This window comes from Hemicordylus capensis, chromosome 6, assembly GCF_027244095.1.
Source record: "Hemicordylus capensis ecotype Gifberg chromosome 6, rHemCap1.1.pri, whole genome shotgun sequence".
NCBI lineage: Eukaryota > Metazoa > Chordata > Lepidosauria > Squamata > Cordylidae > Hemicordylus > Hemicordylus capensis.
Window position 1 is genome coordinate 54537925 of NC_069662.1, and position 25356 is coordinate 54563280.

Sequence of the window (25356 nt, forward strand, 5' to 3'; positions counted from 1 at the left end):
GTTTCAGTGACTGGAAGTGACTGGAAGTGCAACTTTCAGTGACTGGAAGTGCAACTAGTTACTAGTCACTAGGCTAAAAATCTTATACTGGTGGCAGCATATTAGGGTTGCCAAATTCTGACTTTCCAAATCTTATTTATTTATTTATTTGATTTATATACCGGGTGCCTAATTTGTGTATTATGTAAATTGGCTTGAAAATAATTTTTGAGCAGAATAGTCACTGCACATTTTGCTCCATAACTCCACTTCTACAAGGGCTAGAGCTTAGCTTTTAATTTTATTTTAAGAAAGCTGAAATCCGGGCGAATCTGGGTGGGCTAAGCTGAAGCTAAGCCCTCACAAATAGCAATACATCTCAGAATACCAGTTGCTGGGAACCAACATCAGGAGAATGGCATTGCCTTAATTGCCTGCTTGTGGGTTTCCTAGAGACATTCGTTTGGCCACTGTGGGAAGCAGGATGCTGTACTAACCAGCAGGGCTCTCTTTAGGTTCTTATATTCATTTATGAAGGACTTTCCCATTGCAAAGATATCTATCCTTTTCATGTTCCCGTGACTCTGAGCAAAGTGCTGGACCCAGTATGTGCAGATAAAAGACAAAAACAGGACTGAGAGGAACAAACTAGTGACCACAAGACAGACAGACACACTGTTGCAAGCTGAGGTTTGGATATTTATCTTGTCCTTCAAATACAAATTCCTTTTGTCTCAAACTGGAAACCAAAATGGCAAAATTAACATTGTTTTCCTAACATCTTGTTCCTGCCAGACATTCTGTGGCTTAATTGAATGTTAAGAGATAAGCCGCTTTCTTTGGCCACACACATTATTTTATTCATTTTAATTTTTAACTGTCTTTACATTTGTATCTTGCTCTTCCTCCAAGGAGCCCAGAATGGTGTACATGGTGTTTATCTTCACAACAACCCTGTGAGGTAGGTTAGGCTGAGAGATAAGTGACTGGCCCAGAGTCACCCAGTGAGTTTCATGGCTGAATGGGGGTTAGAACTCCCTCCCTGGTCCTAGTCCAACACTCTAACCACTACACTGGATTTCCATGCTGGTACCATATATTTATTTATCATATTTTTATTGTATTTTTCTCATGTCTCATCTGTGTTACAAGATGGCCACGTATGCTATAATATCTATATCTAAGCCTGGGTTTTAGATAGCACAGCAGAGCCCTGGACTCTATTCTTTGCCATTTTAAATTGCTTGAACCAAGTGGCAGGGTAAGCTAGCACTCTCAAGGTTGCAATCCTGTGTTCACTGACATGGGAGTAAACCCCATTCCACAAAGTGGGATGGGCAAAACAAACCTATGCTAATATGGCCACTGTTAACTGGGACTAACTAGCCCATTTTTCATTCCATAATTTTTCAGCAGCAACATCAACAACATAATAAAAACAATCAAAAATAACTAATGTGTCAACGATGGCCACTCTCACAGAACCTCTAGCAATTCTGTCCAGTTTTCTCATCCTCCCCAGTCTTTGATGGTAAGCCTCTATGTGCTCTGGTGGTATCACTGAAAATATTCCATTTTCACTTTTGCTCAAACCCTCCCCCACCATGATACCAAACTTCAAACGCCACCCACAGAAACACCACAGTTCATATATAGAGAACAGTCTGGCGGCGCCTCTCTCCAAGGTAGAGTAGCCTGACTGAAGCTATTTCTGGAGACATTTTTCACAATCTCAGGCCATGAAATTTCCCAGATTGCTTTCAGTAGTGTAGTGACCCGGAGACTGATGCTGACGGCAGGCCAATCCTGGAGGGTTGGCCACCCTACCGAAGCCACGTTCCCCCCTCGCCTCTCTAACGCCAGCCGTCTCATCTGGTCTGGCCCGAGGAGGGAGAGGGCGGGGGGGGGCGATCTAGGAAAAGGCCACATGCGATTCTGGGGGAGGGGGGTGGAGAGGGGGAGGGCAGGCGCGGGGGGCTCGAAGGGATGCGTGGCTGCTACCTACACACACACGCACACGCACAAAGGAGACGGTGAGGAGGAGCCAGGCAGCCAATCCCAGGCAGGCAGCGCCGCGCTTTGTGTTTCATTCAAGAGGCAGCGAAGGCGAAGCGGTCCCTTCGTCGCCCCAGCTCGGGCTCCACGGCGGCGTTTTCCACCCTCCTTTGGCAACTCGCGGGAAAGAGAGGCGGCCCGGCGGCCTCGAGAGGGACGGTCAAGAGGCTGCTGTAAAGAGCAGAGCCTTCTGGTGAGTGAAGCCCCCGGTCGGAGGCGGGAAGAGAGAGAAGAGGGATGTCAGATTGCGGCGGCGGCGGCGAGATGAAAGAGAGGGGCGTCTGCAGAGGACGCAGTGAGGGGGCTACGCTGCAAGGGAGGCCTTGGGAGCGGGGGAGGCTGTGCAGATGGGTGGCATGGCATGCCTAGGTGGAGCTCCGCTGCACGCCTGCGGCCGAGAAGGCGCCGGCAAGTTTGGGTTCGGCATGGATGGTGGTGCTGGCGGGGGTTGCATTCTTGCAAAGGGGCGTGTCTACGTTTGCCCCGGGGCAGGGGTCGGCGGGGTGGCCGCGGCCGCTGGGTTGCTTTTTGTGCACTGGACGCCAAGAGATGGCGGCATGCCTACGCCTTCCGCTCGTTCCGGTTCGCCCTACCGTGCTAGGCGCTGTACCAAGCCCAGAAACGCCCAAGTTCCCCTTGCAGAGAGCAGCTTTCCGTCTTGGACGGAGCTGAGGTGTATCACAGAGCACGGAGGGGGGGCGCGAGGGCCTGGATGGAGGAGGAGCAAGGATGGGGGCAAGGGGCGGGGGACAAACGGCCTGGAAAGAAGCCAGATTGGCGTGGATTTTGTCCCGGGTGTGATGCCTGGCCTTTAAGGTGTCCTGGTGCTCCTTGGATTTCTGTGTCTGCTGCTATAGCAAAAGGCTAACACAGTGGTATTTAAACACAGGGGTTCAGGTGTGGCCGTCAGGTCGCTCTCGCTGATAGGGAATAGCCTCCTGTTTCCAGAGCGGTATGTTTGGCTGTAGTAGTTACACTGTGATGTCGGGCAAGACACACTGCTCAGATTATGTTGCTCTTGGCCATGACTTTGCTCCAGCATTGGTAGCTGGTTCCAAAATGGGATTAACTAGAATCCTATTCAGACACTGAGGCTATTCTCAGGAGCCACAGAAACCGGGCTAAGGGAGCCCATCCTATGGGTCATGTGCTGCAGTGGGAGTCGTGACTCCCGGCAGCAAACCTGTGTAATTGCCCCCCCCCCCAACCAATGAGTTTAGCAGAGACCCCTAATGGGGTGGCAACAAGAAGCCTCCTGGTGTGTGTGTGGAGGGGCGCCCCAGAATGCCCCATGCACTCACCCGGGGCCATTCTGGAACTTCTGGAGGCCAGGAGCCCCGCCACCCCAACAGGCTCTGTGATAGATCCTGTAATTGTGTGGGTGGCCGATCTGGCCACCCAGGACTAGCCACCTGATCATCTGTGGGGAGAGCGGGTCAACCTGCTCTCCCAGCGAAACCCGGTACGGCTCTCCACACTGCTCGTGTGGAGAGTCTCACTGTGTTGTACCTGTGTTCAGATGTCTGTACATATGTATGTGTTTTTGTGTGAATGATTGTACCTGTGTTCATTTTAAAACTGAACTTGGGTAGAGTCAGCCAGAACTTCTGATTTCCTCCAGAGGCACGTGAACTATGGGTTGATTTTATATTAAAACCCTTTAGTGTTGTTGGGGCATTGCTTTTCTGCAACTAGTTAGAAGCAGAATTAAAATGGAGGGTCCACATTGCACTAAATATAGTGCTATATTAACTACCCTTCTCCATGGCCAAGATCTTTCTGTGATGTCTGCTCAAAAGTACTTCCTATTCAGCAGAGGACCTCAGCAACATTAAGTAAAAGTTTCCTTCTAGTAGGTTCTGCCCGCTTCTGCTTCCTGTTCAACTGGAAGATTAGAAATGAATTGCCTCTTAATTAGTCAGTTTCTGTTCCTGCAGGGGAGAGGGGTTAAATTACTGGTGATCTCCTTCCATTCTTTTCTCCTGTTTTCTTATAGCAAAATAGTACTATAAATCTATTTATAGAGGGAGTTCATAAAACAGGAAGTTTAACAAGTAAGTCAACATTAGAAGAATGAAGAATATGAGGACAAGAATACAATTTTAAAAAAAAGAGCTAAGATAGCACAAGATGATGCTGAAGATGGTTAAAGAGCAGAAGCTTAGACTCAATACAAGATTGTCTTGGGACCCAGTGAAAAGAATGAAAAATGGACAACCATCCCCTTTCAGTTACAGCAGTGAATGGAAAAGAGGCTATGAGTGGAATGTAATATTTGCAATTGAAACCCAAACGACGTTTGCAAAAAAGTAACTCAGAAGAAACCAAAGAAAATGCTTGGCCCTGACTAGGCTTGGAAGTCACAGCCATGAGCCCAGCAAAGAAAGAAAATGATTGCGCTAGAAGCTCCTTCTACATAGTGCATTCACTAGGGAAAAGATGGAAATATATATAATGGTATCAAATCCAACAAGGGATTAGACGTATTGGCTGACATGATGAGAAAAATTACCCTGAATAGTCCTGTTGAAGTTAAAATGACAAGTTAGGCAGCACCTCATTTGTCTTTAATTTCAAAGGGACTACTTTGAGTAATTTTCCTTATGTCAGCCATTACGATACTTTCAATTTACTCTTGACTTGTAAGCTACTCAAGAAAGTGTAAAGGCAGCAAAGGATGTTGGTGCTTACAGTACAAATAGTTTAAACATTAGAAAAGTGGAAGGCCAGAGTGTTAAAGGAAGCAAGACCACTCAAGCTGTGAAATCACAAGCTTGAAAGCATACTTGTAACCAAATGAGCTATACTCTTCCCAGCACAAACAGAAATTCAACAGGAGGATGATGATCCATAGGTAAGGGCCTTCCACACATTCAGAATGTGTCACCAAGATTGTGTGATTATTCAGTAAAGACGCTTGGGATAAGGCGACTAAGCTGGTCAAAATCAGTTTATTTGCATTAACCAAGACTCACTACAAATTATTTCAGTTAAAAGTGACAATTGTTTACAGTACATAAGAACAGCCCTGCTGGATCAGGCCCAAGAAGGCCCATCTAGTCCAGCATCCTGTTTCACACAGTGGCCCACCAGATGCCGCTGGAAGCCACAGACAGGAGATGAGGGCATGCCCTCTCTCCTGCTGTTACTCCCCTGCAACTGGACGGAGGCATCCTGCCTTTGAGGCTGGAGGTGGCCCACAGCCCTCCGACTAGGGCTAGTAGCCGTTGATAGTCCTCTCCTCCATGAAGTTATCCAAACCCCTCTTAAAGCCATCCAGGTTGTTGGCTGTAGCTAAACTTCAGTAAAATAGGGTGATAAGAAAGTTTGGATTTGGAGATGGGTTACAACAAAGAGGTTCTCTATCATATGATAGACTACTAGCAAGAATCTCTGTTAATTATCACATTTCAGATGTCATAATTTGGTAGAGAGGAACACAACAAGGATGCTCTCTTTCACTTTTGTTTCTTGTCCTAGGTATTAAAAATCTTAGCTGTTGTAATTATATCCGATAATTTGATAAGATTGAAAGTAAGAGATTTTAAAAAGTAAGCTGGCGATGCATTGATTAAAGTAACAGCTCTTAGAGGCTTTAAAGTGTATTAAAACTTATGGGGAATTGGTGGGATATAAATTCGCAATGCAAAGGAACCACTAGGCTAAGCTAGCCCGGTTAAATTATAAATCGAATTAATCAACATCAGAGTTATCTGCATTAAGTATTGGTGACCCAACATGTAATATAGTATCTAATTTACAGTTTAGAAAAAAAGTAATAGAATATGTGGATGTCAGATTTCCAGCAGATACAGAAAAGATCTTTAATTTGAACTCCAGTGATTAGGAACATGGAGGAAATCTCTAATGTTGGGCTAAACTGAAATTTAACTAGACAGCAAGACTGGCATCTGTAAAAATTAGCTTCCTCCCTAAACAGTTAGTTCTCTTTCTAATCTTACCTCTAATGGCTTCACTTCTGCAGTGGAAAAGATTATTATTAAACAAAACAAAGAATCATTATAAAGGAAGGAAAGATATCAAGGATTCTGTTTTCAGTTTTGTGCCCCCCCCCCAAAAGGAGGAATAAATATCTCTAACATATCAACTTCTTATTTGGCATCCCAAATAGTAGCTATAGCAACTTGGTTCTTGGAAAAACCTGAATCACTTTTGCTTCAGCAAGAACAGTATAATTTAGAGGAGCTATTAAAAGCCCTGTTATGGTGCAAAAGAAGAGACTGGCCCCACCAGATAGATAAAAATCCACTGAGAAGAACCTGTTAAACAACTGAGACAAAGTTAAACATCAAATCAGCTTGGACGTATCTCCAACTTAATTCATTTATTTTTGAATTGATTAATGTAAGTTAGGTCAAAGTAAAGTGTGCCGTCAGGTCGATTTTGACTCCTGGTGCCCACAGAGCCCTGTGGGTGTTTGGTAGAATACAGGAGGGGTTTACCATTGCCATCTCCTGGGCAGTATGAGATGATGCCTTTCAGTATCTTCCCATATCGCTGCTGCCCCCGATATAGGTGTTCCCCTTAGTCTGGGAAACATACCAATGGGGTTAAGTTTCCCATTAATGGTCTCGAGTATGGGATGATCCTGGTTAGTCCTGGATCATTCATCTTTTTAGAAACAGAGGCAAAGTTTGCCCTTGGAAAAACTGGGGGTAGGGGGGGAAAGCCTGTGCCTTGTGCAGGAGCCTCTCACTCTTTTAGCTGCCCCTGCCCAGCCTTAGTTTTTCCAGGAGCAGCCCCCTAGCCACCAGGTGGGGTTTGCACAATGTTATTTGGAGATTGCATCAAATCCTACTGAAGGTGACACAAACATGCTGCTTGCTTTTCTTGGTATTTTTGTTTAAAAATATGATAGAGAAGAAAGCACTGATCTATGGGGATTTTTTCCTACTTAATAAGTGTTCCTGTTCTTCTGCTGGGACTCAATCCAGTCCATCAGGTTCCAGAACAGGAAACTCATCTACAATTTGGAGACCACCTACAATTCTTGAGCTTTTGTACATATTTTTAGCCTACTTTCTAGTAGGCTTATGGGATCGCCCATCATTGTGTGTGTGTGTGTGTCCCCCGGACCAATATGAACCAAATTTGGTATAGCTGTAGGGACACATAAGGACACCTCAACAGTATAGTTTGTGATGATGTAATCTCTCTCAATTCAAGATGGCGGATGCATACACGTTTGAGGCACAAGAGGGCTAACTTATGAACTGTAACAGATCTGAACCAAATTTGGTACAACTGTAGTGAGTGACACACAGGGAGATCTCAGCGGTGTGGTTTGTGATGTCATCCATCCCAATTAAAGATGGCAGACAAGTGAATATTTGAAGCAAATTGGGCTAACTTGTGAACTGCCTAACCTATTTGAACCAAATTTGCTACAGATGTCGGGACACATAAGAATAGCTCAAGGGAGTAATTTGTAATGATGTCATCCAGCCTGATTCAAGAGGGACACGTAAACGTTTGAGGTGCAAGTGGGAACCAATTTGGACCAAATTTGGTACAGTTGTAGGGACACCTCAAATGCATAGTTTGTGATGTCATCCACCCCAATTCAAGATGGTTGATGCATGAACGTTTGAGGCGCAAGTGGGCTAACATGAATGGCCTAACCGATTGGACTAAATTTAATCCAGTTGTAGACATAGTGAAAGAAAAGTAGGCAGATCTTACTAGAACAACCTTCTATATACTTAATTCTCTTAAATATACCTGTTGCTAATTCCATGCGTGGCAGCTTCTGTGAGAGTTTGCGAGCAGCTTCTGGATAGGATAGGGACTGGAGAGAAAATAGCAATGCTCACTGGTGGCCAGAGGAGGTGCCAGTGGGCTGGCGGGAGCAGGAGGTGGTGGCGGGGCGGGCTGGCCGTCAGGAGCAGGAGGCAGCTGCTGCTGGGAGTTGGCTTTCAGACTGGCCCACCAGCCAGAAAGCATGGGAAGGCGAGAAGCGGGCAGGGGTGAGAAGCGGGCTGGCTGGCCTGCCAGAAAGCCGAGTGGGGCGAGGAGGTGCAGGTGCTCTGTGCCCTGCCCAGCTCGTTTGTTTTAATATAGGAAGAGCCATAACGTAGATCACTCATCTCTTTGAGGGATGACTTTTCCTGTTTATACATTTGTGGCCATAATTGTGCATTATCCTGAAACAGTTCCAGTGCAAACTCTCTGTCCAGTGGTGTAGTAACATTGGCAGTGGCCCATGTCCAAATATTTTGGCAACTTGCTGCTTCCAATGCCTCCAGCCCAACCCACGACAGCAGCCCCTCCCCCACCGGCCTCCGCAGCCCCCTTTCACTGTGTGGCCAGCTTGCTTCTCTTTGCTGACTGCGATGCAATATAATAACGTCACTGCCCAAGCTGATGGGCAGTGATGTCATCATACTGTGCCATGACTGCAAAGAAAAGCCAGCCACAGTAGCAGCTGTGAGAGGTGTCTGTGGATGCCAGTGGCAGGTGAGGGCAGAGGGCTGCAGCAGCAGGTGGCAGGTGAGTGTGGCGGCTCCCACACCTGGCAGCAGGGTGGATTTGATTTAAATCAAACTGATTTAAATCACGATTTAAATCACTAGCAGGGTGGATAAAAATCAAAAAGATCCGATTTAAATCAAAAAGATCCGATTTAAATCAAAAAGATCCGATTTTTTTGATTTAAATTGGATTTTTTTGATTTTTATCCACCCTGCTAGTGATTTAAATCGTGATTTAAATCGTGATTTAAATCAGTTTGATTTAAATCAAATCCACCCTGCCTGACAGCCTGTGTTCAGAGGACATGGTCGCTCAGTTGTCGATCTGCTCCATCTATGTGTCCTCTCCAGGAGATTCCCTTCTTTCCAAACAACTGAGCAGTTTTATTATTTCCTTTTCTGCCACTAGGGGCCGTACTAGAATACTTTCCAAATCTGGGAATGGAGTAATATTTATTTATTTATTACATTTCTATACTGCCCCATCCAAAGGCTCTGTTGTTTACCACAACAAGTGAAATACAAGAACAAATACCATTTTTAAAAAAAGTTTTAACAGAATATAAAAACAAATTTAAAACAATTCAGAGCCATTTAAAACCAATTAACCAATTAAAAATACTTAAGAACAATTTAAAGACCTTGGAAGGCCAGGCCAAACAAGTAAGGCTTTAGGGCTCTCTTGAAGGCCAACAATGAGCCCAAACTGTGGATATCTGCTGGGAGTGCATTCCACAAGCCAGGAGCAGCTACAGAGAAGGCCTGGTTCCAAGTGAGGGGAGCTGGTCTTGTGGTAGCAAGCATGACTTGTCCCCTTAGCTAAGCAGAGTCTGTCCTGGTTACATATGAAAGGGAGACTAGAAGTGTGAGCACTGTAAGATATTCCCTTTGGGGTGGAGCCGCTCTGGGAAGAGCAGAAGGTTTCAAGTTCCCTCCCTGGCTTCTCCAAGATAGGGCTGAGAGAGATTCCTACCTGCAACCTTGGAGAAGCCGCTGCCAGACTGCGTAGACAATACTGAGCTAGATGGACATATGGTCTGACTTAGGGATGTGCATAAAACCGGTTCTCCCGGTTCGGTTCGGGTCCGAACCGGGTCCGGACCGGACCGGGGTGGTTCGGTTTTGGTTTTGCCAGACCACCCCCCCGGTCCGGTTCGGTTTCGAACCGAACCGGTTCGGATCACAAAAAGTGGCTGGTTTTGAAGGGGACATTGTGTTCTACCTGCCACCCAAATTTCAAGTCGATTGGACCTTCCTCTGATTTTTTACAAATTTTTTTCAAAAAATAAATTTTTGCCCATAACTCACAATGTGGAGCCCTTAGGGGCAAAAAATCTGGGGTGGGTGGTAGCCACCCATGGGTGTCCTCCACCCCAAAAATCCCAAGGCAATTGGTTGCTCCTAGTATTATTGGTGAATTTCTGAAGAAAAATTTTTTTCCATTGGCTAGAATGGGGGTTTGGGGCTGCCCCAGACCCACCTCTGTGGGGTGGCAGCACCCCCAAAGTGGGTCCGGGGCCATGGCAAAAATGCCCTCAGTCCCTCCCAGCATTCCCTGTAGAGATAGGAGTGATGGTTCTGTTGTTTTTCTGAGGTATTCTGAGTGTAGATTCTATGATAGCTTATGAGATTTCCAATGAGACACCATGAATCCACTCTCATTTGCTATCACAGAATACACACTCACTCAGAACACCTCAGAAAAACAACAGAACCATCACTCCTATCTCTACGGGGATTGCTGGGAGGGACTGAGGGCATTTTTGCCATGGCCCCGGACCCACTTTGGCGGTGCTGCCACCCCACAGAGGCGGGTCTGGGGCAGCCCCGAACCCCCATTCTAGCCAATGGAAAAAAATTTTTTCTTCAGAAATTCACCAATAATACTAGGAGCAACCCAACAATTGCCACCCCATCTTTTTGGCCCCTCTCTCTGGGCGCCCTAACACGTAACACCTAGTCAGTCCATCTTAATGCCTACCTACTACCACCACTCCTATCCAAGCAAGTAAGAGGAGGACACTCAGAGAGACAACACCCACTCTCTGATCTAACAAAAAGGCCACTGCTGTGCTGCCTGCCAGCACAGCAGCAGCAGCGGAGCAGCACACTAAGCACAAGAGCAGCACACACAGAGAAGAAGCAGGAGGCGGAGCAGCAGAGCAGCAGACCTGCCGCTCTGCATGATGGGTGACGTGATGCCCAAAGAAACCACCGCCTCACTCAGTGCCTGCCACTGACTAGGCCTGACAGACAGAAGCCAGCCAACCTGCTCTGCTCTGCTCTGATGCTCCCCATGGATGATGCACACACACCCTACATCTGCATCCCAATGACCAGACCAGACCAGACCAAGTGCGCAGAGTCAGCACAGGCCAGCAGCCACCAGCCCAGCAACAACAACAGCTACTACTGCTACCACCACAACCAGTGTTGCCGCTACAATAACATTCCCAGTCCAGTCACGCGCGCCACAGCCTGAGCCTAGCACACAGCCAACAGCTGCTGCCAGCCAGTGCCTGGCAAGCCCAGCCAACATGAGGAGGAGAGAGCTAAGTAGACGGCGCACGCACATCACCAACCCATCACGACGGCGCAACTGCAAGGGGAGAGGGCACAATTACAGGCAGGAGGAGGAGGAGGAGGCAAGGCAATCCTAGCACAGATTTGAAAGTTTAAAATCCACCAGGACATCTTCTAGAATCTAGACTTCTTTTTTTCTACCACCAGCTGTAGTGTCTAGTTAGTCAGTGTGCTGTGCAGCTGAGCTGCGTGTGAGGAAGGATGATTGTAGCTAGTTCTTTAGTTTCAGCAGACTGAGCATTGAGCATGGGCAGTGGCCTTGGGAAGCAACACAATTACACGACGACACTCACCTGCTGCTGCTGGTTCTAGAAGTTGCCTCTTCTCGTCTTTTCACCTCTTCGTGTGTGTGCGTGTGTGCAGTGAGTGCATGCCTTTTGCCTTGCTGGAAAGAAATGCTTCTCTGGTCCACCACCACATATCTGCTCAAGGACACAGAGGCCCAAGGCAGAGGTGGTGGTGGCACCAGTGTGAGTGCATGTGTGCTGGTGGTGTTTGCCACCACAGGTGTTTTGTGTGTGTATGTGTGCGCTGCTAGCTAGGAGGGGGGAGGGAGGCAGGGAGGCAGGGGGGAGGAAAGGGGAGGGGGAGAGGGATGTAGAGGGGATTGAAGGGGGGAGGGTCCAGCTCAGAGTTGGTCAGCCACATATTTGTGCACACACGTGCTCACGTGTGTGCTTCGGTGGGAGAGACCAGACTCTCATCATCTGCCAGACCAGGGTTGGGGGCAGGTGAGGCGGTGGTGGGCTGGAAGGGAGGGAGGATGGAAGGTGGTGAAGAGGAAGGGGAGAGGATGAGAGGGGAAGGATGGAGGGAGGCATGGGGGGGAGGAAAAAAAACATGTAGACAGACACACACCACACTACACACAGAAAGCATCCACACACAGAGACAGTGCTAGGCATCCATTCACACAGACAGACAGACAGACAGACACACAACAGGAAGAGACAGACTGAGCCTGCACCACACACACAGAGACCCAATTCCCCCCCTGCACAGTTATCAATCAATATGTTGTGTTGGTGGCCAGTTCATTGCTATTCTGATGGTTTTGGGTTTTTTGCCATCAGCCAACATCAACAGTGACCACAATCAAGATGAACATAAGATGATAATAATTCATTCGTTTCATTTGAAAAAATCACCCAGTCATTTTCTCCATGTAAACCAAGCCCCCCACACATGATTTCTGGCAACATTTTCAATAAAATCAATTCATTTGGCATTCATCATTTTGTTCTCCCTCTGTCACCTTTTTTTCTTTCTTTTGCATAATTTTGAGGCTTGATTTTGACATGGGGTTTTTAAAGAAAAAATTATTTACATGTTTATTTACATACAGTATTTACATATCTACACTGCATTTTAGAACGTATACCCGCCGCTGCCGCTAAGTCTAGTACTCCGTGGGCTGTGCTACTTTGGGGGGGTGTGCCGTGCCCACGCCAGGTCCCCAAATGCTGACAGGTGGATAGATAAAGGGCCTGTGCTGGTCAGCATTGGGTTTCTTTTTAGGTGGGCGTGGGCATTGTAAACATCTGGCCAGTCGCAGCACTACAACTACTACTACAACTGCATCTCTGTGTGGGCACACTACACGCTGCGACTGGCTGGCACGGCTCAGCATCTGTCACGTCAGCTCAGCTAGAGGTGGAAGGGGGGAGGGTAGGGATAAGCACAGAGGTCGAGCCAGGCAGGTGACCAACCATGGGGCAACCCACGGTAATCACTCGCCCGTCTCAAACTGCAGCTTGGGGTAGCCCAACAGGGGGAGGTTCACCTTAAGGAAGACCAGCTGCTCCACCAGACCAGGGTCCAAGCGGGAGCGAGAGGGTGTCACCACGTCCCCGGCACGTGAAAACACCCGCTCGCTCTGGACACTGGTTGGGGGGCAGGAGAGGAGGCGCACAGCCACCACCGCCAGGTCCGGCCAGACTTGGCGGCGGCTCGCCCAGAACTGTGCGCAGTCCACGCCGTCTCCCTCCACAGGCTCCTCCAAGTACTGCGCAACGCATTGCTCAGCACTGGAGAGGGGCCTGGCAGGTCGAGCCTCCCGCATACCAGGCATGGCGCCATAGCAGAACCGCTGAAACCACTGGGCGGATCTCGAGTCGGTAGCAAATGGCTGCTGCGATGGCGCCGCCTGGGATGCCGCGCTGCTGGACTGGGAAGAGGGAGGGGAAGGGGAAGCTGACGCTGGCTGGCCGCCCATGCTGCTGCTGGGTGCGGGTTGGGCCGCGAGGGCTGCCCCCGCACCACTACCAACACCCTGGTCTCTGCGGGCCCTAGCGGCCTCCTCCTCCCTAACCTTCTCGACCAGGATGCCCTTCCACCTGGGCAAGTCGTCGGCACTCACGGCATTGCCCTTGAGGGCTGGGTGACAGAGACAAGCGAGGACATACTCCTCCCTGTCTCCCAGCACATCAACGAGCCGCTTGTCAACCCCAGACCTCAGCCTCCCAGCCAGAGCACGACCCTCTGGCGTGGTCAGAGAGATATGGAGTCCACCCATCAGCTTCTCGAGACCAACAGCTGTGGGCAGCGCCTGGCTCAAGGGAGTGGTGTCGCCACACAAGCCCTTCGTGGCAAGCTGGAAGGGCTCGAGTGCCGACACCGCCTCGGACATCTGCTTCCACTCTGCGTTCGAGAAGTCGCAGACATCCAAGGACTCGTCCCTCGCCAGGGCGACAAGGGCTCTCTCCTGCTCCAACAGGCGCTGGAACAGGAGGAAGGTGGAGTTCCACCGCGTCTCCACATCCGTAGGGATGAGATGGCGAGGAAGGCCAAGGTCATCCTGCTTCTGGCGAAGCAGTCTCCTGGACTTCTCGCTGCAGTGGAAGTGGGCGGCCAGCTTGCGGGACTTATCCACAAGCGTGGCCGTGGCAGCAACAGCAGCTGGGATGGGGCGGGCCCCCTTCTCCTGGGACGCCCTCAGCTCCTTAAGGCCAAGGGCGTCCCTGACGGTCAGATGGAGCGTGTGTGCCATACACCGTATGTTCACACAGTCCATGACTGTCTCGACAGCGGCGGTAACGTTGGCTCCATTGTCGGTGACAATGAAGCCGCGGGAGAGGTGTGGACACCCGCCAATCCACTCCTCTATCTGGCGGTCGAGTACGGCCGCCACCTCCTCCGCGGTGTGCCTCGTGTCCATCGTCTCCACGTGCAGGACGGCCCACCTGTGCCGTAGTGCAGCGGGAGCCGCGCCGGACCCGGAAGCATCGCCCGCGGAGGTCCCCTCACTCTCCGGTCCCCACCAGTGGGCAGTGAGGGCCAGGAAAGAAGCGTGCATCCCACTGACACTGGTCCAGAGGTCAGTCGTGAAATGCACGCTTGTCCCGGCCGGAGCTGCACGCAGCTCGGCCGACACGAGCTCCCTGCACCGGCGGTACAGGGAGGGGACCACGTTCCGGCTGAACGTCGTCCTTGAGGGGATGACGTATTCGGGAGCCAGGTATTGGAGAATCCGGCGGAAGCCGTTGTTCTCGACCACCTGAAACGGCTGGTCATCGGTGGAAATCATCTCCCCTATGAGGCGGGTGAGGTGATGATGGTCCACGCGAACAATACGCTGGCTGCCCGAGGACTGCGTCCACCGCTGGACGGGCAGTGTAGCCTGCCTGCTGGCTGGCACACTGCCGCTGCCCGCCCTAGTGGCAGATGCACAAGGCGCACTAGCGCTGCCAGCCTGTCCCCTGAGACCTGGGTGGTGACGCTCTAGGTGTCTCCACATAGGCGTCGTACCCAGGTGCGCAGGGTCCCTTCCACGGCTGACAAGCATCCTGCAGTAGACACAGCGGGCGTGGAATGGGTCATCTTGAGGGACCTCAAAATGCACCCATGCACCACTGCCCTTGGCCTCCTGCGCCCTGGGCGCCGTCCTAGGCCGTTTCTCGCAGGGTGGCTGCAGTCCTAGGGGGGGGGGCGGCCGCCGCTGCCTGCCCACTGCTGCCACCCAACCCGCCCCTTCCGCCCTCCACAGCGGAGGAAGGGCCCGGCTGAACTGGCATCGGAGAGGCAGGCCTCTCCTCCACCACCTCGCCAGACCGCTCCCCACCAGAGTGTCGGGCTTCACGAGGGGGGGCCCCACTGAGCGGCGAAAGGATAGGGGGAAGGGGCCCCAGAGGGAGGGAGAACCTGGCTGCATTGCTGCCAGCCGCACGGTCCTCACCGCCCTCTACCTGCTCTTCCAACTCCACAGTCTCCTCCACCTCAACAACTGGCGGTAGCTCAGCAGCACCTGGTGCCGCCGGCGAGGAGGGACCCGCCACAGCCCTAACGGTGCCTCTGCCTCTGCCGCGATTGGCGGCAGCAGGCGTGGGGAACTGAATCCTGCGCACCAAAGATGGGGCCGGAGCAAAGAATTCTCCAATGGGGAGAACTGGGGTGTCCTCAGGCTCCCCGCGTCCTCTCCCTCCCCGTGCCGCAGGCGCACCCCGCACCTGGCCTCTCCCACCTCTGCCTGCCAGCCTTGAGCGAGCCCTGCCCGCCACACGGCGCTCAGACATGCTGCTAGGTCAGAAGGAGGGAGACTTTAGGAGGAAGGCCAGAGACAGGGTCAAAAAAATAATTTGGAGGGGCTTAGGGGCCAAAAAAAAGGCAGCTGATTTGGAGACGGCGGGGGGGGGGAGTTTGTTTTTTAAAAAGGAAGCCAATTGGGGGGAAAGGAAGACTTTTTGATGGGGGGGGGGAAGCCAATTGAAGTGAGGGGGAGGGTGTCCTTTTAGAATTTGGGACTCGGGAGTCAACCAAGCCAATTGGGGAGATGGGTCTGGGAGGGTTTTTTAAAAAAATAGGGGGTTAAAGGGTGGACCCCTGGTGTGGGTGGCACGGGCAGTTGGGTGGAGTAGTTGTGGTGTGGGTGGCAAGTTTTTAAGTTTTTTGGGGGGGAGAGTGGATGGGGGGAGGGCACAGCACCTACCGGGGGTGGGGGAGGGACGCAGTCAACGCTTGGGAACCTGCAGATCAAAGGAGGAAAGCCTTATTTAGTGAACTGGAACACAAAGTGTGGGTTCTGGGGGGTGGTTCTCAAGTAATGTTCCTGTGGGGGGAGCATCAAACTCAATGCAGCCTATTTAGTGACTCTAAATTGCACACAACCAAAACCAGAACCCAGTCACACCTAAACAGAGGTTGAACCCACCCACTCTGTGACTCTGCCCGCCCAATGCCATGGCAAGCAAGCAGCAGCAAACACTTGATGGCAGCATCATGGATTGAACCTCATCATCATATGTGTGTATTGGCCCAGCATGTAGTGGCAGCATCAGAACCCAGGACCCCACTCAGACTGCCCCAGAGGCAAGGAAGCACTCTGGCATGGCATTGGCCCAGTATGTAGTGGCAGCATCCGATCCCCTGACCCCACTCAGACTGCCCCAGAGGCAAGGAAGCACTCTGGCATGGTATTGGCCCAGCATGTAGTGGCAGCATCCGATCCCCTGACCCCACTCAGACTGCCCCAGAGGCAAGGAAGCACTCTGGCATGGCATTGGCCCAGCATGTAGTGGCAGCATCCGATCCCCTGACCCCACTCAGACTGCCCCAGAGGCAAGGAAACACTCTGGAAGAAGGCACCTGTTCAAAAACCACCTGCAAGACGCATGCAATGCAACGCAACACACAGCAGCAGCAATTTCTTTATTGGGCATGAAGACACAAGTTGCAACGGTACATCTCCTCTCCCTCCTCCCCACACCCAAATGCATTTCAAGATAGGGGTGTCCCTATTTAAAACCGCCAGCTAGGGAGAGAAAGGGGGCAACAAAAGGTGCACAATTGCACACGCACTAACCCCTCTTCTTCCGGTCCTTCTCCTGCCGCTCACTGCTGGTCACGGATGCGCCGCCAACAGCCAACCCCCTGGGCTGGGACACAACAGGGCGGCCGCACGAGGCACAGGCAACCGGGGTAGTTCAACGATGGAGGGGCAGAAGTGAGGAGACCACACTATTTATGTGTTGTTGCTCAACTCACCCCCAAGCAGAGACAAATGAAATAAAACAACTTTCAAAAGAAAAATAACCGATGGCGGGGACCTCCAGGTGAGGTCGGAGGTAGGATACTGTGTGGCTGCAGCTGTGGGAGGAAGAAGAAGTGAAGGGATGAGGAGAGAGAAAGAGAGAGAGAGAGGAAGAAGAGAGGAGGAGCTGTAATGTAGCAGCAGGGAGGGGGATTCGGGTGTGGGAGGCAGCAGCAGCGGTGACGGTCCCAAGAGGGGGAGAGACCAACAGAGGGTGTTTGGGGGGTGGAGTGTGTTTCAGGGGGTCTGGGGTATGTAGCGGGGAGTCGGGGGGCAAGAGGGGGAGAGACCAGAGGGTGTTTGGGAGGTGGAGTGTGTTTCAGGGGGTCTGGGGTATGTAGCGGGGAGTCGGGGGGCAAGAGGGGGAGAGACCAGAGGGTGTTTGGGAGGTGGAGTGTGTTTCAGGGGGTCTGGGGTATGTAGCAGGGAGTAGGGGGCAAGAGGGGGAGAGACCAACAGAGGGTGTTTGGGGGGTGGAGTGTGTTTCAGGGGGTCTGGGGTATGTAGCAGGGAGTCGGGGGGCAAGAGGGGGAGAGACCAGAGGGCAGGGTGTGTTTTGGGGGGATTAGTATGCGTCAAGGGGGATGAATCTGGGTGGGAGGGGCAGGCAGGGCAGGAGTGGAGGAGGAGGAGTTGGCAGTGGGGGGAGTGGGTTTCTGGAGGGGAGGGAGGGGGGAAGCTGGGAGCAGAGGGCCACACAGAGAGGGGAACAATCAATGAATCAATCAAAGCAAACCAAACAATATGAAAAAAAAGTCCAAAAAAAAAACAACACCTGGGAACAATGGGCAGAAAGTCTGGGGGGGGGGGGGAGAGCAACCAACAACAACCAGCAGGGAGGAATGGGACACACACACAGCAAAACCAGAACCAAAAGAAGCTAATTGATTTCACACAAAAAACCAAAGTAACTAAGACAGGACTCAACAGGCAGCAGCAGCAGCACCAGGGAGGATGGGGAACAACACTCAGTCTGGGTGGGAGGGGGCAGGCAGGGCAGGAGTGGAGGAGGAGGAGGTGGCAGTGGGGGGAGTGGGTTTCTGGAGGGGAGGGAGGGGGGAAGCTGGGAGCAGAGGGCCACACAGAGAGGGGAACAATCAATGAATCAATCAAAGCAAACCAAACAATATGAAAAAAAAGTCCAAAAAAAACCAACACCTGGGAACAATGGGCAGAAAGTCTGGGGGGGGGGGAGAGCAACCAACAACAACCAGCAGGGAGGAATGGGACACACACACAGCAAAACCAGAACCAAAAGAAGCTAATTGATTTCACACAAAAAACCAAAGTAACTAAGACAGGACTCAACAGGCAGCAGCAGCAGCACCAGGGAGGATGGGGAACAACACTCAGTCTGGGTGGGAGGGGGCAGGCAGGGCAGGAGTGGAGGAGGAGGAGGTGGCAGTGGGGGGAGTGGGTTTCTGGAGGGGAGGGAGGGGGGAAGCTAGGAGCAGGACCACACAGGGGAACAATCAAATTTGAATCAAAACAATCTATACACAAAGTAAAAAAAAGGAAACCAAAGGGCAGCCAGAAAGTCTCAGGGCGGGGGGGGGGTAACAACTACCAGGGGGAGGGACTGGGGGAGTGGGTGGGACACACACAGGGAGCAAAACCAGAACCTAATTCCACAAAGAAATCCAAAGAATGCAAGGCTCAACAGGCAGCAGCACAGGAGGGAAACAATCTTATCTGGGTGGGAGGGAGGGAGGGAGGGGGGAAGCTAGGAGCAGGGCCAGAGGGGAACAAATTAACAATCAAAATCAGAACACAAGGAATCAAATTGCAGCAATAATATAAACTAAATCCTCAGAAACACAACTCAGACAGGCAGCCAGCAATAACAATAGCAGAAGTTATTAATTAAAAACCAAAATCAGCAAATATATAAATTTACACAGAAGCAATAATTGAATGAAACTCAAAAAGTGGAACAAAAGTCAGGCAAGGCACAAAAACAGGAAAGCAATGCAGAAGAGGGGGGTGGGGGGGGAGGAGGGAAAGCCAAAACTTTGGAAGAAGGGTTGAGAGAAAGGGTGAAGAGAACAGAAAACACAACAGGAAAAGTTGGAAAAAGTTGAGGGGAAAGTATTAAAGAGGTTTGGACAGAGACAGACAGAGGGCAGATGGACAAGGTGGCACACAACAACACACAGAGAGAGCAGAGAGACAGACACACACTAATGTGACACACAGTCAGCAGGGACTCACAGCAGACACCAGCAGCAAAAGAGCAAGCAAGGTCTCAGAGATGATCCCACAACTGCAGCCAAGAGAAGTTTCCAGAGAAGAGGCTTGGGTTTATATAGGTTTGAAATTCCCTCCTTTGGGAGCCCCCACCTTTGCACTCCCCCCACGGCCAACAGGGTGCCAGCTCTCAACAGTGCAACAGCCAAGCAGCCTACCAGACCAAAGGACTCATTCTGGCCAATCAAAGGATCAATAGCGCAGCCAATACAATGCCTGAAAATAGCATCACAAAATGGATGCTAGGAGCAAAAGTTCAGGAATGAGCCACAAAATGGAGGACACATTTCAAACTTTAAAGGGACACTCCACTGACTCCAGAGACTCAATTGAACTCCCGAACCGGTTCGGGAAACCCGAGCCGGTTCGGAGCCGAACCGACTCGGATTCGGTCCGGATCGGTCCCAGAAGGGCCCGATTCGGTCCGGGATCGAACCGCCGGATCCGGACCGAACCGCACATCACTAGTCTGACTCAGTATATGGCTGATTCCTATGTTCCTAAGTCACCACCGGACGTGCTGGTGGTAACTAGAGACAAATCTCTCCAGATGACCTCAGTGTGCAATGGGGATCATACAGAAGAAGGCGCTCTCTAGGTAACCTGGACCTAAGCCATTTAGGGCTTTAAAGGCGATAACCAGCACTTGGTATATTTCCTGGAAACATATTGGTAGCCAAAGCAACTGTTTGAGAACAGGCATAATATGGTCTCTCTGGGTTACCTCAGAGACCAGTCTGGCTGCCACATTTTGAACTAACTTAAGTTTCTGAACTACATACAAAGGCAGCCCCACGTAGAGGCATTGTAATAGTAAGCCTGGTGGTTACCAGCTGATGCACCACTGTTTTTAGATTGTTCTCTTCAAGGAATGCACACAGCTGTTGAATCAGTCAAAGTTGATGGAAAGTGATCCTGGCCATAGCCTCCACCTGAGATACGAGGTGTTTTGTAACCCGCCCAGAGAACTTGCGTTTTGGGCGGTATAGAAATGTATTAAATTAATAATAATAATAATAAAATAATACCACCAGGGTGAGGCCTGGATCCAAGAGCACTTCCAAGCTGCGTACTTGTTCCTTCTGGGGGAGTGTGACCCCATCCAGCACAGGAAGATCTAACTCATCCCTCAAATTTTGATCCCCCACAATGAGCATCTCCATCTTGCTTAGATTCAGCTTCAATTTGTTGACCCTCATCCAGCCCATTACTGCCCGTAGGCATTTATTTAGCATTTAGGGAATGGCATTTAGGGAATGAATCCATTTCCTGATGATGATGATCAGGAGAAATAGATTTGGGTGTCGTCAGCATATTGATAACACCCTGCATCAAATCTCCTGATGACCTCATCCAGCAATTTCATGTAGATGTTAAAAAGCTTTGGTGACAGAATGGAGCCCTGAGGGACTCCATATAATATCTCCCGTTTCGAAAAGCAACAGTCACCAAGCTCCACCATCTGGAATCTGCTTGAGAGAAAGGAGTGGAACCACTACAAAGCAATGCCTCCTATCCTCAGTTCCCCCAGTTGATCCAGAAAGATACCATGGTTGATGTATCGAACACCACTGAGAGAACCAAAAGAACCAACAGAGTCACACTCCCTCTGTCAATTCCCTGGTAAAGGTCATCCATTAGGCTGCCCAAGGCCATCTCAACGGCCAGTTAATAGGCCTTTCACAGCTATTGTAAAATTGTTTTGTTAAAAATAGCTTTAACATGTTCATAGTTTATGCAGAAAGTCCAACATCTTCCCCTTCATCAATTTCATGTAACACCTCTGATCTTGGACCAGACCCCTTATTTCCGGAACCTTAGTCTTAGACCAGAATCTTTATTGTAGTAGGTATCCCATTTGAGTTTTAAGTGCCCTTATTCTTTGATGAACCTGCTGCATCTAGTGATGCATGTGCAGCCATCTCGTATCAAGAGTGGTAAGGGATGGATGGAAATGTCAGAATATCTAGCAGGGCTTCTTGGATCTCTGTACCGACTGAAAAATTGACAAGCAACCCTGTCTTCCCCACACAGACCACCTCACCTTTTTGATTGCTTCAGATATATTGTATACTTTTTGTATGTAGGGCAAAGAATGGGGTTAGAATAACTCTGTAAAAAAAACTTTCTACAAACCTTACATTTGCAAAAAATAGGAAGAAGGTAACTCAGTTCCAAGCTTTGTTTTTAAAGAGAGAATGTAGAAGTGGACTCTAAAAGCACTCTCACCCAAACCAGGATTAGAAATCATGGCCACCAACTAGCCCCAAAGGTCCTTCCCAGCTGAGATTCTTTAAGGATCAAAAAAGTTCAAAACGTAGCTGTAAATATTCCATCCTAAGCAAGGCTTTTGTGCAAAAAGAGAGACAGACAGACAGACAGACATTGACATAAAGTAGCATCAACCCAGTGCTAGCCTTGAAATGGGAGGCTGTACCAGGCTTGGCATGATGACTTATGGGAGACATGATAGAGGTCTATAAAATGATGCATGGTATGGAGAGAGTGGACAGACAGACTTTTTTCTCCCTCTCTCATAACACTGGAATCAAAGGTCTTTCCACAAAAGTGATGGTCAGGAAATTTAGGACCCACAAAGGGAAGTAATTTTTCACACAGCGCTTAATTAACCTATGGAATTCTCTGTCACAAGATGTGGTGACAGCCACTGACCTGGATGGCTTTAAATGAGGCTGAGATAAATTCATGGAGAACAAGTCTATCAGTGGCTACTAGTCTGAGGGCTATAGACCAACTCCAGCCTAAGAGGCAAGGTGCCTCTAAATACCAGTTGCAGGGGAGCAACAGCAGGAGAGATGGCATGCCTTCAGCTCTTGCCTTTGGGTTTCTCAGACGCATCTGGTGGGCCACTGTGTGAAACAGGATGATGGACTAGATGGGCCTTGGGCCTGATCCAGCAGAGCTGTTCTTATGTTGTTAAGACAGGTGTTGAAGAAGTGGTAAGGCAGCCAATTGTTAGAGAAATTTCCTTACCAGGATTTGAAAATTCAAAAGGTACAGTGTTGAAGGAGGAAGCTTAAGCACCACTTGGCCACACCAGTTTCCAAGCAGCAATGCAAGGCAAAAGTGGGGAAGGGATAATACAGAATCTTATAAAGAGTTGCATTCAGGACTGTTGTCTCCAGAACGCACTCCTGTCATGACCACTGTAGCGAATTAAAGCCTTTGTCTCAAGCTAGCTCACGTGAGAGAAAAGAAATGCCGAGTCATCCCAGTTGAGCTGCCTGGCTCAGCATAAACTGAACTTCTCATAAAACTAATCTGTATTTCTGGTAGAATTAAAATGCTGCCGCCACCACCACCCCTCTTATCAACAGAGCTTGAATCTCCTTGGGCTTGGGGTGGAATCCCAGGGAAAACTCTCTTTATTTTGCTGTTGGATAAGTACAAAAACCTTCCACGTATAGGCCTACATGTGATGAGAAAACTGATAGCTGCTGACCACTTGAGGACACTTTTGCACCAGAGAAATCTCCTTTCCACCCTTCCTTTTTCTTGAGCTAAAAACCAACTTTGAGAGGCTTGTAAAAAGAAAATAACAGAAAAACAGTTTTATTCAGTTACTACAGACTGCTTCCGTCTGAGGCTTTTAGGTTTTAAATACACTCAAAAACTGTTGTTGTTTTTAAAAAGTATTTTAATTGGTTTTACTCATTTTTGAATTGTTTTTATATTGTTTTTAGCATTGTGTTTGAATTGTGGGTTTTATGTCTTTTAAAAAAGTTGTACACCGCCCAGAGCCTCTAGATGGGGCGGTTTATAAATATACTAAATAAAAAAATTAAATAATAAAAATACTTAGGTTACAAAATAGGTTGTCTTAGGCTTCAGTTTGCATTTAGGCACGTTTAAGTTTACGGAGTCTTTTGCAACGCCCTATGTGGGTTGAGCATAGGCTAGTGTATCTTATTTTAATTCACTTGCTGGATATGTTGCTGCCATACATAGTATAGAATACAATATGGTATGAGATTTAACACTGCTCTGTATTAATTACATAATTTTGCTGTCTTGCTACCTTTATACTCAGTGTCATTCTGTTATTAGTGTTGACTAACTTTTATATATCGTTTTATGTTCATAGTTTTAAGTTCTAGCTTCTTTGACTTAGTATACTAAGAAATTTTATAGAGACTTTTTATTATTTTGTAGGAGTAGATTGTTTGAACCATTTTTGTCTATCTTGCTGTTATGCTGGTTGAAGACCGAAATATAGATTATGCTATGCTTATTTTAATTATGTTAAAATAAGAGTAACTGGCCCTATCCAACCCCAGCACAGTACCTCCAGTGACTGTTGCTGGTGTCTCTCTTATGTTTCTTTTAGATTGTGAGCCCTTTGGGGACAGGGAGACATCTTATTTATTTATTATTTCTCTGTGTAAACCGCCCTGAGCCGTTTTTGGAAGGGCGGTATAGAAATTAAATAAATAAATAAATAAATAAATAATATGTTGCAGGTAGACAATAATAGAACAGTATCAGGAATATTTAGAGCACACACATAAAGAAATATACGTTTCTAACGTAAAATCTGACTAAAAAACTGTCCCCTATGCTGAATCCCCTTTTCCTTGAAAACTCACCCAACACCTGATGAGAATTAAGCTTCCTGCAATCCTGTCTTTCAAGGATCTGCAGTTATTCCATGTGAGAAACCTCCATGCTGGCTTTGGCCATGATGGAGCAAACTCCAATGATCCTCAGTAAGCCTTTCCATACGCGCTTCTCCAGCACAAACCGCCCCTCTTTTCCCCAGAATTCCCAGCAACCGCTCTCTAGGCCCCACCCACCTGGTGTACTGATTGGCTGCCCTGGAGTTCACCAGGGTGTCAGTCAAGACAAGAGTTCACACTCCCTGTTAACTCTTTAGAGCGAGCAGAGGCTGATCACTGCAACCACTCTTAGAAATGTCTGCTTTCCAGTTAATTGTTTAACATCCAACTTGAGGAAGTGTCTAGCTTGAAAGTTTGCATCCTGCACTTTGAACATTGATCCTGTTAAAGGTTATTACTGCACTGCTCTATGTTTTGTACAGTACCTGTCACACTGCTAATGCTCAAGAAAGTTTTCATCATAGTAGACACAGTCTTTTGTCCTGCTATAGGCCTCCTTTGTTGTGGAACTTGCCTTGGTTGTTGAACTGCAGGTTCTCTCCTTTGACCAACCTGAGCACTTTAACCCTGTCATGACTGGCTGTGTGAAGCTTGAGCTCCACGGCTCAGCAGAGAGAACAGGAAATAACAAGCCAGCCACAGAGGGGAGCGGAAATGAATCAGAGCCTTTTCTTAAACAGTGTCAGTATTGCAGAACGAAGGATAGCGCTGTATAGTGAGGGCTGCAGGTAGCAGAGAAAGTCGTGCTTGATGCAGCTACCTCTTCTGAAGACCTGGATGTCTTAGCAGGTATGCCGGGGTACCCTAGCTATATCTGGGAGAGTCAAATGGCAATGGAGGTGCAGGCAAGGAGAGGCTAGGTGGGATACTTTGGCAAATGTTTTGAAGGAAGCCCTTAGAAGAGAAGCTTAACAAATAGACGGGACCTGGGGACAGGGGAGGAGGGTTCTGTTCCATTGCAAGGCAGAAGACGTATCGGTGACCTTTTTGAGGGAGTCCAAAAGAGAGCGCAAACACACCAGAATGATTTGCAATTCTCAAGCTGCAAGACTAGAAGAATTGTTCGCATGAAAGAGACTCCTTCTCTCCTATTTCCAGGCATCAAGAAGAGCCAACATAAGCCATACCAACACAGAAGGGTTGACAAATCCAAGGGAGTGAAGCGACAGACCTGTGTTGGGGGGAAGAAGCAGAGAGCCATGTTCCAAGCCAAGGGACCGGCCAGTACAGCCTCCACTCATGTATGTATTGAAATCAAGATTTCAAAGTGATGGGGTTGCCTCTGCTGTCTGGGGAGAGAGCTGGGGGAGGGCCATTTAAAGGTATTCGGAATCTCTAA

General features: G+C 49.1%; 1 protein-coding gene across 2 annotated transcripts in view; it reads left to right on the forward strand.

The window, feature by feature from the left end:
* Positions 1 to 1945: 1945 nt before the first annotated feature.
* Positions 1946 to 25356, forward strand: part of LIMD2 (LIM domain containing 2) — a 37974-nt gene continuing 14563 nt past the window's right edge. The window contains exons 1-2 of one of the 2 annotated variants that reach the window (XM_053259047.1): positions 1946 to 2227; positions 25116 to 25258. In XM_053259047.1, the coding sequence (XP_053115022.1) occupies positions 25217 to 25258 (42 nt within the window). In that variant the 5' untranslated portion in view covers positions 1946 to 2227; positions 25116 to 25216. Of the gene's footprint in view, positions 2228 to 24717; positions 24807 to 25115; positions 25259 to 25356 lie in introns of those variants that run through there. The other variant, XM_053259048.1, reaches the window with a different exon arrangement.